This window comes from Centroberyx affinis, unplaced genomic scaffold (assembly GCF_046629955.1).
Source record: "Centroberyx affinis isolate AG114_WGS23_722 - 3 ecotype Tasmania unplaced genomic scaffold, CSIRO-AGI_Caff_v1 ptg005081l_1, whole genome shotgun sequence".
NCBI classification, from domain to species: Eukaryota; Metazoa; Chordata; class Actinopteri; order Beryciformes; family Berycidae; genus Centroberyx; species Centroberyx affinis.
Window position 1 is genome coordinate 356,325 of NW_027282514.1, and position 12,221 is coordinate 368,545.

The 12,221-nt window shown below is 40.5% G+C and overlaps 1 protein-coding gene across 1 annotated transcript; it reads right to left on the bottom strand.

The window, feature by feature from the left end:
- Window positions 1–152: 152 nt before the first annotated feature.
- On the bottom strand, window positions 153–8,598 carry arr3a (arrestin 3a, retinal (X-arrestin)). Its single transcript, XM_071545954.1, has 18 exons — window positions 8,567–8,598; window positions 6,383–6,414; window positions 4,990–5,020; window positions 4,660–4,720; window positions 4,467–4,511; window positions 4,128–4,318; window positions 3,744–3,803; window positions 3,406–3,482; window positions 3,094–3,229; window positions 2,803–2,887; window positions 2,611–2,683; window positions 2,330–2,467; window positions 1,889–1,972; window positions 1,569–1,592; window positions 1,414–1,463; window positions 1,155–1,177; window positions 955–995; window positions 153–565 (listed from the first exon to the last, which is right to left on the bottom strand). The coding sequence occupies exons 2-16, from the start codon at window positions 6,388–6,390 to the stop codon at window positions 1,170–1,172; spliced, it is 1,071 nt and encodes a 356-aa protein (XP_071402055.1). The 5' UTR covers window positions 6,391–6,414; window positions 8,567–8,598; the 3' UTR covers window positions 153–565; window positions 955–995; window positions 1,155–1,169.
- Between the last annotated feature and the right edge of the window lie 3,623 nt (window positions 8,599–12,221).

Sequence of the window (12,221 nt, forward strand, 5' to 3'; positions counted from 1 at the left end):
TTGGAACAAGTTTCACAGCCAAGCTAAAACTCCCTGTCATCCTGAGCAGAGACAGAGAAATAAAACCCACGTCATAAGAAGTCTGTTTTTAGAATTGTTTTATTGGATTTTGGGTTATTGACTTGGCTAGTCAAAAACATATTTGTTTTTCACAGAATTTCACAAAAAACAAAACAAAACACACAATGTCATTCAAAATAACAGATAATGAGCGGAGAGCTACATGTAGCACTGTGATTCAGAGTAGCTTTTATGGATTTAAAATGATTTCCTATCTCTAGCTTTGGTCTCTAGCTGTTGGATACTGTCCTGCAATATATGAATGATATCATGATTTAAACAACAAAAACAAGAACAGCAACATCTGTGTGAGGGCTGATGTTACATCTGAACTTATGCTATCTTTGTATTGTTGAAAAGGCCATTCTCTTTATTTGTTCTGTTTTTGTTATTTGGCTTCATGACACCAGTCACATCCATCTTCCTCCTCTTTTTTTGTCACATTTCCTCTTTGTCTTCCTGTTTTTCTGCGGGTTTCTTCTCAACCTCCAGGGTAACATCCTCTCTGAAAAGGAGCAAACAGAGAGAAGTTACCACACATTTAAATAGAGCTGAGCGATATGGACAAAATTCATATCACAATAACCATAAGAAGTTATTTTGATAATGATATATATCAATATCTACTAATATATATACAAAATCACGTTAAATAATAAAATGGATGTTCATTGCATAATATTCCCTAATTTATTTCACATCTCATTTGGTGAAAGATTTTGCCTTTTAGCATGACAGCAGAAATGTGTATCATGATAACTTTTCTACATACACAAACACACACACGGACACACACACGGACACACACACACACACACACACACACACACACACACACACACACACATAACAATAGAACAGGCTTTGCTGGAGTGTGCTGTGGATGAACCTCACCTTGACTATGGGGGCTCTATTCCGAGTTTTACTCCAGGACACTGTAAGGAGGAGAACATTAGAAAAAACCTTAGAGGCAAAACACTAAGCAGAACAGATTATAAACATGTCACCTCTAACTTGGACTTCCTACTTGATTTGACATGATTTCTAGATGATAGCACCAAGATTAAAGTATTAAATGGCCTTTTTGTACTTACACTGATGTGCAGTTATTACTCTGCTAAGTTTGGAAGGACGGTTGATGTGAAAGGAAGGAAAGAGAAGATAAAAGCAAAATGTCAGCTTCAGTTTTTCATCATTAGGACATGCTAAAGTTGGGCTATGAACTGTAAAGTGTATTGGTAGTGGTAATATTTACATTCACTTTAGGGTTTGACGATATTTTCAGATAAATTGTACACGTGTGTGTGTGTGTGTGTGTGTGTGTGTGTGTGTGTGTGTGTTACTGAAAAATACCTGTGGGCTTGAGGTGCATGAGGGACAAGGGCAGTTCCACTGTTACATCACTGTGGAGACAAACAAACAAACCAATCAGACTAATAATGATAACTGTTGATCACTTCTGATTGGCTGTGAGTGCTGTGACATCATCATTAATGGACACTACTCACCTGGCTGTGAGGCCGCCCAGCAGGCTGCGAGACAGAAAAGAGGGACATCACAGGTTAGGCTCTGTCTCTTTAGTCAAACATGATCTCACTGGGCTTTAATTTAGGTAATAATAAACCATTAATTTAGCATTGATGATAGTGTATTCATTTTTTACATGAAGTTAACCCAGCCTCCAATTTCACCCCAATTTGTGCAGCACTAGTCAGGATAACATTTTTATTTTTATTATTATTTTTTTTTTATTGTGAATTCTTACAAGGTGGCTTCATTGGGTCCTTTGTCCTGTGCTAAATCTTACAATGCAGGAATACACACTCACCCTCCTCCGGCCACCATGAGGTTCACTTTAATCTTGTAGGAAACCAGGATTCCCAGCACCTCCTTCTCCATGCCCTGCCGCAGCCTGAGGGAGAAATACAGAGATTCTAGGGATTAGAAGGTTTAATTGAGTTGTGTGTGTGTGTGTTTGAAAACTCTTGTACAGCATTTCTGCTTAATTAGGCAGCAGACAGTCGAGGGTGACGGGAACAACGGGACGAGTGACATTAAACTACATGATGTATGTGTAAGCTGCAGTTGATAGTCAAAGAAAAGAATATTATATTAGTGTTCAGTTTTCTTCCTGTTTGAACTTTCTGGCTTTCATTTTGCCCTATGTGGCAAACCCCACTCATCAAGTTTAACCAAATGCTATGAGTTATTTGTAAATGCTATTTCAGCCATGTCTGCAGTGTGTGTGTGTGTGTGTGTGTGTACTCACACAGTGGTGGAGGCCAGGTTGGTGTCCTCATCCTTCAGCCGTCCGTCCAGCGCCAGCCCTCTCTTCTCCTTGTTGTCCACCAGCAGCGGAGTGATGGACAGAGTGTTGTCATAAGTGCCATTGGATTCTACTGTCTCTCTGTAGAGGACAAAACACACACACACACACACACACACACACACACACACACACACACATCAAACCACGTGTTTGTATTCTGCTTCAGCGACACTTGATATTTGACACTGTATTTCTGTCATTTCAATTTCCTGTCCACTTACCCAAACTCTTGGGTAAGAACACACTTGGTGTATTTGTCTGCTGAGTAAAGGACAATATCTGTAGTCTGATCCACTGTGAAGAGAGAGAGAGAGAGAGAGAGAGAGAGAGAGAATTATTTTTCTGTGCTCTCAGCAACACTTGTGGACTTGTAGGATGAAATTAGAGTGATTTCTAATGTCAGAGGTACAAACCGGTGATTTTGATTTTCTTGACTGTTTTGTTGCTCTCGTTATTGACTTTGATTTTGATTGGAATGGTTTCACCGTGGAAGAAGAACTGTGATCAAAAACAGGAAACGGGGATTAATCTCCGTGTTGCAATGGCCAATATAATGTGAGACAGCATCATTGTCACCATAGAGTTAGAATTACTAGAATTGAAACACCCCAAAGAACCATGGACAGACAAGATGCTTATGTGAATGAATTAATGATTGGCGATTGGCCTGTGAAAAATGTGACAAGAAAGTTTTGCTACTGTACATCTTTCTCCAGTGAAGCTTCTAGATGAACGGGCTTGTCGGACATCATGAAGCCTTTGCAGATATTGGCCTTGGGCCCGGCGCCCACCTGACTGGGGGCGTACTGGACTTTACGAATGATAAGGCGAGCAGTGTCCCTGTCAGAAAGAATGGGATAGAGGGAGGAGAGAGGGATGGGTGGGGAGCGGTGTGTAGAGTGAAGTAGAGAAAATGTCAGTCAGACAGAACAATGAGGCAAACAGAGTGGTTAAAAGATGAGTGCACATAGAAAGATGGTGGAAAAACGACAAGAGAGTGAAAGGATAGAACTCACTTCTTTTCAATTTTCTCGTCAGCGTTGTCGGCCTCCATGGCGAGGTAGGTTTTCACCTCAAAGTCGACACCACAGGCCTGCAAAGCAAAAGTAAAAGGTTAGTACTTACTAGGTGTGTGATGTGCGTGTTCCTTGCCTGCCTTAGTAAGTTTCCCTGTCTTCTGACATCATTCCAAGTTTGACTTGTGATAAATTTATTTCCTAAGGCTCTAATGAATCAACTGCAACTACAACGATGACTACTGCCACCATTTAAAATTCATGCATACACAGTTATATGGTAAAATCTGAAGTAGTTATTGTGGTGTTTGGCGTTGGAACATTAACGATGAGTTTACCTTGCCCTTGTCATCGGGTCCGGGCTGCAGAGTGACTGAGCATGGCAGGTTGATGGGTATCTAGAAACACAATTCATAACATTTTTAACTTCTATAAAGTTCAATTTTATCTGTTTAATCTTTTCAAGATCAAAATAAAGAATATCATTTCTAGAGGTTGCCTTCAGATAACTGAAATCCTTTTGAAAGATGTTTATTTTTATACATAATATGCTAATTTTTTGAAAAGTGTGATATGATATTCCACAGAGAGGTTGTGGCCAGCAACCATTTTGTAAAAGTAAACAGGTGATATCTCATCTTGGAAAGAAGATTTTCGTTTGAGCCTAGGTACCATAGGTAGACTGTGTGGTTGAACATGTATCAGGATAGATATCGTCATACTTCAAAAGTGAAAGGCTGTGCGTTGTCGCCGGCCTTCTTCATCAGGGTGTCGTGCATGGGGGTCAGAGTGGGCTTGTGGACGGCTGGGTAGATCTGGATCTGCTTGAACCAGATGTCCTTCCGGAAGGACAGGCCGATCACATCCAGGTCCTCACTGCCGTAACGGAAGGCACAAGCCAGCTGCACAAAAACTGGGAACAAATAACATTAGATTCATTATTTTATTATGATCTCTTGAATCTGCAGATGCCCAGACCGGATGGACTGGGCAAGAAAGCTTTTAGATTTTGAAAATATTGAATGTGTAATGGGTATGTAAGAGTCTACTGCTGATGTTACCTTTCCTGTCTCCAAAATCTTTTGGGTCCAGCTTTACAACACCATCTGTAAAGATGACAACATTACAAAATGAGTTATTTATCTTCCTCACTATGGACCTGCGCACACACACACACACACACAGACACAGGCACAGGCACACACACTTATGAACACACACGCATGCTCACACACACATGAAGGAGGAACATACCAACAGTGTCCACTGCGTCCACATGGTCTAGATAGTCTCTCTTCCCCAGGTAGAGGGTCAGCTGTAGGACAGAAGCAAGGACATCAGCTATTGTTTCCAAGCATGTTTCATTCATGTGCCATTATTAAATCTATTTTGAGTCAGCCTCTTTCAACAATTAACAGCAATCTTCAGGGGCTGAAGGAGCTCAAGCTCCATTGACAATTGACAGACTACAGAGAGGAGAGGAGAGGAGAGGAGAGGAGAGGAGAGGAGAGGAGAGGAGAGGAGAGGAGAGGAGAGGAGAGGAGAAGACAAGAACTCAAGAGAAATCAATAAAAATAGACTTACCCCTCCGTTTCCACTGGTCTTCTTGAAAACCCTGAGAACAAAGAATAGAAGCACCACTCAAAGACTATATATAGCACATACTGGAGGTTTAATTTATCATCCTTTATCTATTGCCTATTAGCCCTGCATGCACTGGGTCCTCAACTGCTTTTTTGAAATGAAATGGTAAATGGCAAGAAAGACGCACAAAGAGTCTGCAATACCATGCCATAGGTTGAAGTGTGAAAAACCTGTGTTGCACTTGGTTCAGCTTGTCTTGTGTAATTCAAGCAACTCAAGATGAAATGATAGAAATCCCTCTTAATACTTTGCTTGCTCATGTCAAAATGTATCTTTCCTTCCTTCATTCTTTGCTTTCTTCCTTCTATCCAACAGGAAATCAATTGTCTTGGCAATCAGAAGTGATGACTGAAACATTTATATGTGGGAAACGGAGAGTTATAATAATGTAGCAAACATAAGTGGTTTGTGTATGTAAAGTTTGACTTCAGTTGTTTACTGTAGGTGAAGTAAGATTGTGTAAGGTGGATAAGGTCAAAATATCTGGATTAACCATGGTAAAATAAGGATCAGAATTAGGTAGGTAAGGAAGGTAGGTGGCTGCACAAGGAGCAGAAGGGTCAATAATCCCTTGTTCCCTCTTATCCGGTTAGGCATAGCTAAGTGTGGAGCAGCTTTACCTCACCGCTCTCCGGATTGAGAGGCCGGCCCAGGTGAGCGAGCCACAAATGGTGTGACAGGGTTCCCAAATAGCTTATTCTCGGTGTCAAGGCCTGAGAACACGTTTGAACTAATGCATGAACTTTATAAGCCTGAACAAACCCAACGTAAACCCTAAAACCAATAGTGTTAGGATTTGGCTGACACAGGGTCGACATCTGCTTCACAACTCCAAGGAAGTAAAAACACCTCCGGTATCACGTAGAGACCTTATCAGCTATCTTTAGGTCTCATCTCTGTTGTTTTAGTTGTTGTATCTGAGGTGAGGTCCATGCATTTCAGGGAGGTACAGATTTTAGAGGTATTTACAACTTTGAATCTCAGCTTTACATCTTTTTTTCTTTTCTTGAGTAAGAGTTTGCCAATCAATCTTCTGTTGACTGTTATATTTTTGGGGGGTTGGAGTTCAAAGAGGTGCACAGTAAGACTGGATCTAGGGACCTCAAATGTGTCATTAAAACTGCAAAATTCAACGGGATAGAAAAGGATGCAAGAGTAATTCCCAGTTTGTAGTCTTTTCTTTTGTTCTTTTCTTATACTTTGATTTTGTAATTCAAGTAGGTAAGGAGTTCCTGACCACCAATCAGGTGTTGTGAACGGGTGAACTACCTCCAAACTTAAAAATGTAAGCATTCTGTATAGGTGTGTGAGGAAGGAAGATAATAACACTTACTTGGCCATGTCTAGGAGGTCTTAGGAAGTTTTCTGATGAGAGAAAAGAAATAGACACAGAGTAAGGTTAAAGAGGTGTGTGATTTAAAGCTATTAGGAGGTCACGACAATGGTCAACTGCTGTGATAAACACCCTGATCTTGTACCGACTGTCAGCTCTACGGCAGCGGGGTGTGATGTTTTGTCCTGAGGGTACAGAAGGCTAATCCCCTTGGATGAGATTACACCATCACTGTTAGGGGCTCCTGAGTCAAAGCTGCCATGGAGGATAAATTCCCTATTACTCTGCATCTGCTAACTGACCCTCATCCAATAGACGCAGGCCTAACAACAGAATCCTGGCCGGATTTACACAACACACGCCAGTATGTCACATTCTGTCCTCCTCAAACTTAACTTCAGTGCTAAAGCCATTGCTTGAGTAGCCTATTCAAGGGCAGTTAAATGGATAAAGCCCATTCAGTAGCTGGCTATAGTAGTCCTGGAGGTAATGAGTCACTAAGTCTGTAGCTCTCTTTAGCTCTTTAATGAGTAAGGTAATAAAGCATTGCAACAAGGGTAAGAGAGCAGAAATAACGCCCACAAGTTGCCGTGTAATTTTAGTCCATTAAAGCTCTCAAAATTGACTTGTTAAAGTGGGGTTGCAAGTATCTCGGTTGACTTTCAGACATGATCTACTGTCCTGATTTATCCTCATTTACTTGTAAGCATTCCATATTTAGGTTGTCTGTATTTTACTCTTTTACACAAATCTTGGTACAAACTGTACAAACTGAATCTGTTACCTGCCCATATACGCCAGCAGTTCTACCTTGACTTTTGAGTTGAGCACCATGCAGAGATAACAGAGCGTCTTTATGAACTGGAAAAGAGTGTATGTTAGGATGGTGAGGAGGATGGTGTCTTGTTATATTGAGAAGGAAGCTCTAATCCAAACCGACTGTGTGGATTCAGGACGATGGACAGAGTTTGTGATTCAGCACCATGGAGAGACACAGCGCAGACAGTACTGGCTAGTGTTACCTGATTGGCTGAGTCACAGTCAAAGTCATTGTAAAATACCCAGTGAATGCACACCTGTGACTGTATAACAGTTAATTTAAATATTAATACGCTAACCAGAAAAGTCTTATATGAATGTGCCGTTCAGCAACCACTTTGATTAGTTGACCCTTGAGAACTATATTGCTTAGTGGAATACAACAATGTGTTACTGTCATTTATAAACGCAAAAAGGCAGTTATTACTATTACTGCTTAATTTAGCACCATGAACAGCACAACTGATGCAGGCTGTAACAGCTGGGCACAGAAAGACAAGTGTTGGATGCTCAACATCACATCTCTCCCTGAACTGAGCAAAGTGTATCTTCAGACAATATTTCACACAAAGAAGACCACCAAGCAGTGATTTTATGATTAGCCTACTTCAGTAAACTACTGCCTGGTGACTCTTGAGGCTCTGCATCACAGTTGTAATTCCACATTGTCTGGTTTGGGGAATCTCCTGATATGAACACAACACACCTGCACTCAGTACAACTACTGTCAGTCACTATAACCTAAAGTCCAACAACTGACACCCTTGACCCTCCTGACCCCCCTGACCTGCCTTGTACATCGGCCCAAGGATTAAGCCATACTATGCGTCACACTTCTTTCTCACATCCATCTATCCATCATTGAAATTGACTTTATAAACCCTTCTCCAGCAAATCCACTCTGTAATACAATTAGGATGACTATTACCATTCCCACTTAAGCCTAAGATGTAATATGACTGACTGCCCTTTCAGCCTTAAGAGGCTAGAGGAGAGATCATGGAAAGAGTATCTGGCCTCTCCCTAGTGACATTGTTAAACCACAGCAGCGACACAGATGAAGCCTGTCAAATGGAGCCGCCAGACTGCATAATCTTTCAAGTATGAACCAATGCAGTTCTTCCTCATCAACCTGTCCTATTCAAGAAGCAAAATCATGTTTCTTTGACTCTTTGCCATCATCACTATTGCAGGCTGGTAGCCATTGAACTTGATTCTAGTTGCTTGAGTTGGCAAGAGCCGTTCCTCCACCCTCAATTCCCCCATCCATTGGTCCATCCTTCTAACTAAACCTCCTTCCATTCCTCTACCTTGTGTCATCCATCCATCCATCCATCCATCCATCTGCACATGAAAAAGTCTTACCTGTTTTCAGTCGTCTAGGATCCTGTTAGAGAGTGTCAGAGTGAGCGGAGAGTGCGATCTGCAACTGTTGATGTCCTCTTTTATACCCGCAGCCTCTCTCCCTCCCTTGGGCTTAACCGGCTCATTATAGCTGTCGTTGTCTGCTTCATAATCCTGTTAAGCAATCAGTGGAGACTTTTTTTTGGACTACAAATGGTTTAAAAATACCAGCCAAGTGAATCACAGGGACAGATGTACAGCCACGTAGAGTCACCACATGGCTGTGGTAGTAGTAGGCCTATAGTCCCCTCCGCACCAGAAGGAATCAAGTCTTCTTGTATTCAGAAGAGAGAATAAATGAGAAGTCATGAAGCTTCAGCCTTTAAAAATCAGGGTTCAATTGTCTTGTAGAGGGATCAGTGTGATTTTCTATCAGACATGCCTAGATCATCATTGTTGAAGAGAGGTTTTGTGCTAAATAGTTAGTTAGTTTATTTTTATTTCAGTGTCATGCCAAACATCTGGCCCATCCCACATGGGTTTACAGGACACCACCATTTTACAAAACATACATCTTCCGGTGATACATATATGAGCAAAAAAATAAATAAATAAATAAATTACCACATTATAAAGTACTACTATATTCTTTCAAATAACATATTTGAAATGATAGGTTTCAAATGAGCAATACACTGAAAAGAACTGCTACAAACTTACAGTTTATCTTGATAAAGAGCTTTTTTTCTCATCTCCCAGGCTTTCTCCAGGTAACTAGCTAATCTAAATGTTTCAGTCAGTCAAACAGCACACTGAACAAATACGCTTTTCTTCTTCCAGCCTGACATACCATCCAGTTCCAACCATAAGTGGTAAAATACCAGATCTCAGCTGGGCACATAAGGCTCTTTGCTTTTTAGATTATACACAACATAATTCTCAGTACCATATTCATATTTTATATATTAAATATCTTTCTTGTCAGCCTATTTTCTTCCATATAAAGTAACTGATTCCATAACTGGGCTATACATATCTTCCAGCGAGCCTCACATGGTTCCCAACCCATGTCCCCCACTATAGCTAACTTTGGTGCATATTTGTGCACACCCAGAAAATATCTTATGGCACTGTTTTGGACTGATTCACACATAGAAGTATAGTATAGTATATGTTGGTTCGTTAGCATTTATTAATAGCCTATAGGCCTACTATTATTAGCTTGATCTATTTACAAGCTGAACCTGTTTTAAATAAGGTTCACACTGTCCCGGGCAGTCTGGGTTTGTCTGCATAATCAAGAACAAGCGTCCAAAGGCCCCATGCTTTCTTACAATAAGATTATAGTTTTGTCCAGGGGCGCACACAAGCACTCACAGATGCAAGAGTTAATTTAGAGCTACAAAGCAGAGTCAATATGCAATAAAAATTTCATTTGGTAAAAACTACTCGCAATAGATGAGGGAAAAGACACAAAGTGCCCTAGTATTTGTCCTGGTATTAAAGCCTGTACTTGGTGGCAAAGAAAAAAATACTACATTTTGGTCCAGAGTTGAAAAGTTTGAAAAGTAAATAGAAAATTGAAAATTGAAATTTTTCTTCTGAAAATCAGAAGAAAAATTTGTGTTTTGGTGTTGTATAAAAGTCAAACTCTTCAGCACGAGGTTACTGTGTGTATTATTAGACCTTTGTGATGCAGCGCGAAGTGAGTCTGTCTGATCTGAAGAGATTACAGGCTCCCAGTCTCATTCCTGTGCGGATGATGGGCGCATTGGCTGCTACTCCAGAGTAAGCTGCCTTATTCAACAGTGTCACACTAACGTTCCAGAGATTAGGAAATCTTCACCACAGTGTTTCCCCTTTAAATGGCTTTTAACACCGGTTGTTGGGGTCAACGCTGGTTTTGGCTTCATGTCCATCTCTGATATGATCCCAGTTTTAGGTTGTATCTGTCCCTATGTGGACATGTTTTTTGTGCTGATTCTAAATGTATGACCTATGCATTTTCTAATCTTTTCAGGGAAATTGTGTGTTTCAATTTTCTCTAGCAGTGAGGGCATTTGTCTTGCTGTGGTGAATGAATAAAGGGGAACACTGCATTACCGCCTTAATGTAATGGCTTGTAGGCTTAATTTCCAAGCTGAGGTCTACTAGTGTGTTGTGTGTTGTAATGATGATGGCTTAAGACTGATTTAAGCCAAGTGAGATGGTAGTTTACCTAAACCAAAATATAGCAGAGAGGCCTTGCAGGTGAAGTGTTATGTAGCTTTGTTATGTAGCTTTATTAAATGCAGGAGTTCTTGCAAGTGGAAAAAGACGCATGTGCTTAATTGTTTTCCATGTAAGAGTATAATGTGATTGTATAAACGTTCTTGCACGTGTTGTATCGTACTTATGGCAAACCCCAACCATCTGGGACCTAAGCAGGTCAAAACAAACCATGAAAAACAGACTCAAGTCTGACTGGAACATGTCACATTGCATCCGTAATAATCACTGTTTCGTCTGCCGTACAGTTGTTTCCTGGAAAAAGTGTGGCTTACCTGGCAACCAGCCTTTTGATCATTAGTCTAACCACAACGTGACAGTGTGTGCTTCTGAGGATCTCTTTATTGGACACATACAAACACATGACTACATGAACATATACCAACTCATATGTACATTTACAAAAAAATAACGCAAAAATATTACAACTTTTTTTGATTTTGGAATTATTGATATATTGAGGATTATCTGTGATTATGGTGCATTACATGCAAATATTATCTCTGTAATCAAAATGCTTTGCATGTTTAGTTTGTGGGGTGTTGTTTGTTTTGAAATTTTCATTTTTACATTTACATGATTTTGGCAACATTATTTCAGTTTGATTGAAATTGAAATTGAAATTAAAAGAGAGAGGGAAAGAGAGAGGAAGAGAGGGGGAGAGGGGAGATAGAGAGATGATGGAGAAAGACAGAGAGAGAGAGTCTCCCTGCCCACTTACGTAATCCACTTTGTTCGTAAGCTCTTACTGAAATAGCCTTCTTGGAGACATTGTTGAGGTTCACATAGAGCGAAGACCGCAGTGCGAGTTGTAAACCCAGTCAGTGGCCGGCGGTCTAGTTCGGTGATAGGATACAACAGGAGAATAAACACTATTCTGTGGTTAGTAGGGTGAACTGCAGTTGTATGAACATGACTGTCTTTTAACTCCTGGTTTGTGAAATACTCTGGCAAAACTCTCTACCAGTGTCTTGTTTCTTTTCACTGTATCCTGAGACAGCTGTCAAGGTGAACTGAAACAAATGCCAGATTTTCATCAGTTTCATCATTTTCATCAGTTTCTATATTTTATGTTAAGCGATTCTGGTGTTCAAGCCAGTATTACATGGTCAGAGAGATCAAGTTGTCCTGCACTGTGTTGGTATATTTAAAGGTTTTTACATGATACCAATTTTGCAGTGATACTCAGAATTGTGTACCAATGTGTTCAGGTCTTTAGGGTGTGGGCAGTAGTTTTCTTTCTAAATCCAAGCTTATAAACACAACCTGATCTTGGTCTTGGATCATTTGCTTGGTAGAGCTCAGTAGGACTCAGTAAATGAGGAGGTACGTAAACTGTAACCAGGATTTGGGTGAACTGTAACCCCAAAATCTAATGTAAGTCATTGGGTAATGGAGCAATAAGTGG